Consider the following 4,072-nt stretch of genomic DNA (forward strand, 5'->3'; position numbering starts at 1 on the left):
AAACCAATCACACCCACAAGGTTTGTCATACCACTAAATAGCAACAACATGCTCTCTCCTTCTTTCCTGTGGGAGCAGCTTAAATGCTGGAGTGTCCAGCCAGCTGGTTTTGAAGTGATGGAAGCTGCTGGCAGAGGATGACCCAGCAAAACCAAACCAACAAGTACCACTGGGAGCTACCTTCTGCCCTAGTAGCTGGTGAGCCAAAATTATGTATAATTCATCAGGATGAGTTTTTGCTTTTTTGTATTTTTCCTGCCACTGTTGGGAGAGAGATACCTGTGAATAAAGTCTGAGATAATAAATCCACAAGACCAAAGGGGAGTACTATCTCTTTTCTTACTTTCTAATTCAAAAAATGCAGGATGGATGCTGGAGATAGTGAGTGGCTAGTAAGCAGGACTTGAGAGAGGATCAATGGGAAGAACACCTGGTATCAAACTAAGCGAAGCTCTGTTGGGGTCTTGAAGAGTCACAGCAGTGCTGGTGACTGCCTTCTGGGTGGCAGAGGCTTTCTTACCTTCAAGCCAGTATGTTACCATGTCTCCTTTCCCCTAAGGAAGAAAATGAGGCCTGGGTTTAAAATACCACCCATCATTTGTGTAATAATCTTCTTACTACAACTCAAAGCAACTCCCAAAAGGAGACTGATCTGCCTGTTGGACATTTTACATACAGGAAAACCAAGACATAAAACTTTTCATGGAAAGATTGTGGCAGCATTATGGATTAAAACAATTCTTTGAAGTCCCATCGAAAACTGGGTCCAGAATTATGTTAGTCCTCTTATGGAACTCTTATGATGAGTTATGATGTCTCTGAATGACCTTTTTTGATTTCAAGCAGTTATGACAAAGTGATGTGCCATGCAGTTCTAGTTTTGGCTAAGTCCTTCTTAGGATAGGAGTTAAAATAAGGAGTTAAACTTAAACTAAGGAGTTAAGCTTAGGACTTAAACAACCCTGTATTATCAGGGTTGTCCCATGAACAAGCCCATGGAATTGGTCCTGGTTTAAAACTTGATCCTGCTCTCTGCAGGGACAGAAAACAGTCTAACCCAAGGACTCTGAGACATAGAGGACTGAATGGGTTAAAATTCAGAGTACTTTCACACTCTCCCCTCTGGAAAGCTGAGTATAAATGTTGCATACACACCTTGACTTGTAAATTCCCACGGCATACTAACACATACCCTCCAATCTGCTCCAACAGCTGGTATGCACTTGAACTGCACTGTATTTTAAGAGCTGGAAAGAGAGACAATTGTCATATTATCCTAGCAATTTAAGCATCTAAGAGACACCCATCCCCCTCTATGAGCTGAAGACTTCAAGACTCATTAGTGATCTCCCCCTTGCTTTTTTCATGTCTTTGATGTCATTCCTCAGTTATTTGAAATGTTCACACACAAGCTCCAGTATCCTGGCCACTTTGTGAGGGCATCTCAGGCCAAATAGGTGTCTGTCAACAAACACTACTTCTTCACATCCTGCATCTAATATTATTTGTCTACTCTTCATAGCTGCCTGGCTGGAGTTACTGACGAGAACTCTTTTCATCTTGCGAAGAAAACCATACATAGTTCCACCTCCTGGTCAACAAAGAGCCTGAACTTTCTTTGCACATACAGTTTTCAGCGAAGTCTAAACATTAAAGAAACTGCCACCCTTGCTCTGCCTCCAAACCTGTGAAAAACAGGAGGAAGAGACAATATTACCATAATTCCACTATCTTTTAACAGTGTGATTTTTCCTTAGTTGAAATTTATCTTCATGTAAACCCTGGCTGTTTTGCCTTTTGCAAATGATGGAGGAAGGACCAAGGAGGAGAACAGAGAACAGATTTTGAATGCTTGGCTTTTGCCATATAGCAAAATTTTGCCAAAAATTGGAAAATTGCCAGGAAAACCATGGGGGTTTTTTTGCCTTTAACATTCTGTGACACAGAGTAAATCATTATATTTCTCTGTTTGAAAAAGATCCCAGATGATAGTAGGACTGGCTAAGATTGTCTTATTGATTATTCTTATATCAGAAAATAACGGTTTTGTAATACCCACTTTGTTGTTGTTTAAAAGTTTTTTATTTGAAGTCTCAAAACACTCCCTGCCGACCAAGAAATATATATTTCAACATATCCAGATACATATCTTGGAAATACTCTTTCCAGTAGATATGTGATATTTTAAGTGGTCATCCTGCTTGGGAACAAGACACTAGCACTCACATTCCAGATGATAACAATTTTAATTTACATTGCTAGTAACTAATTAGTCTATTTTAAAGTGATCATCTTAGGGTTAAAACGTGTTAATGTAATTTGAGATCCTCAGATGTACGTGGCTAGAGAAAGAGGGAGGTAAAAGGAAGGATTAAAAGATAAGCAGCTCTTTCTTTATACTTGTTTATAGTGCTGATGCACTGTATGAGAAATAGGTTGACATACAGAACAAAAGATGAAATATGAAGAATGATGGAAGCAGATTTTTAAGGCATTTGTTTTAAAGCAGTTCAGGTGACATGATACAAGGAGTCTGAAAGGAGGAGGAGGAGAAGGAAAGGAATTATCCAGGAGACTGACAGAAGGAAAATTAAGTTATATGCATTTCACTCAGGCTGGCATTTACTTGGAAAAATGTGTAAAATGGTGAGAAGGAATGGATGCTGGCTGAGTCTCAAATCCCGAGGCTAACCTTCAAAGCCATCATGTAGGACCAATCCTCTGCCTTTCTGCCTTGTTTTTAGTGGATCATGATAGATGTTGAAAGCATCACTTCTCATCACGAAATTAAACTTCAAAAAACACCTTGGGTTTTGCCTAATTCAAATACATTTACAAAGTATTGCAATGTGAGCCATAAAACTATTCAGCTTCATTTCATGAATGAAAGAAACAAAATCAAGCCATCAAGGTTGTTTGACCTTGAATCACTCCTTTTTTTTTTTTTTTTTTTTTCATTTATTGTAGATCAGGCTAAAATATTTCAGAAGTTGAAGTCCAAATGCACATACTGGCTAAAGATTAAGCTTGCTAACTAAACATGAAGCTCTGTTATCCCCTGGGAAGAAGTGAAAGTGAGGTTATCTCCATGATTCAATCTCTAGAGATTTCTGTCTAATATCTTTGCTGGAAGACATATATATATAATCTTTTATACTGGTTAAAGACACACTTAGCTTCCACGGTGTCCTACCATCTGTTCTGTTCTCCATTAGAGGAAGTTATCAGTGAAAAAGAGGAATGATGAAAATATTTTTACTATAAATTCAGCTGGGTGCCAGGAAAGAATAGAAACAGTGAACATATCCACTGGCCTCTCATTTTATCTGATTCTTACCCTTTTTTATCGTAGAGAACTTCAGAGCCATGAAAATCCATCTCTGAGACTTGGGGAATGAGGGGATCTTGTTACAAAGGTTGTAGAGAAAATCACTGGCATAATTTACCCATAGTCAGATTGGATCCAGAAGTCAACACCCGCCTTACAGGACTTGCAGTCATATAAACAGGACAGGACTCAAAACTCAGCATAACAATTTTTTTTAGAACTCGTTAAGGGATGGTCAAAACCATATCCACAGTTTGTTCCTTGTTACCTTCACTAGTAGATTCCATCCTGGAAGCTGTGTTCACAGTATCTCCAAATAAACAATACCGTGGCATTTTGGTTCCAACAACTCCAGCTACAACTGCCCCTGTTAAAGAAAAGAAAAGAAGATATTTTGTGGTTTTAAATCACATGATCAGTCATACAGCCTCATGGCTGCTTCCTACATTACCTTATATCTGATTCATTAACAAGATAAAGTCAGTATCATCTTACGTGGGTTATACATCTGACTTACAGATGGCTTCCAGAGCCACGGGGGGAGTTGCAGAAGGGTCTTAAAGGAGAATGGTCAGGAAAATGATAATGGGATGGAGGTAATGAATTAAGGCACCTGCAGAATCATGTTTGAGCATGATAACAGAATATTTTGAGGGGCAGTGAGGTAGGAATGCCAACAACAGGAGCTGTGCACGCAACGCTCACTAGTCACATGGCAAAGCAGGAGGTAACCTGCTCCTGCTG

The 4,072-nt window shown here is 39.2% G+C and overlaps 1 protein-coding gene across 1 annotated transcript in view; it reads right to left on the bottom strand.

Moving 5' to 3' along the window:
- Positions 1 to 389: 389 nt before the first annotated feature.
- LOC104616791 (atrial natriuretic peptide receptor 1-like) overlaps positions 390 to 4,072 on the bottom strand; it is a 37,511-nt gene continuing 33,828 nt past the window's right edge. The window contains exons 21-23 of the mRNA XM_010281920.1: positions 3,597 to 3,695; positions 1,156 to 1,247; positions 390 to 554 (exon numbers count right to left, since the gene is read on the bottom strand). Of these exons, the coding sequence (XP_010280222.1) occupies positions 390 to 554; positions 1,156 to 1,247; positions 3,597 to 3,695 (356 nt within the window). The remainder of the gene's footprint in view (positions 555 to 1,155; positions 1,248 to 3,596; positions 3,696 to 4,072) is intronic.

The sequence above is a fragment of the Phaethon lepturus genome, unplaced genomic scaffold (genome assembly GCF_000687285.1).
Source record: "Phaethon lepturus isolate BGI_N335 unplaced genomic scaffold, ASM68728v1 scaffold16492, whole genome shotgun sequence".
NCBI classification, from domain to species: domain Eukaryota; kingdom Metazoa; phylum Chordata; class Aves; order Phaethontiformes; family Phaethontidae; genus Phaethon; species Phaethon lepturus.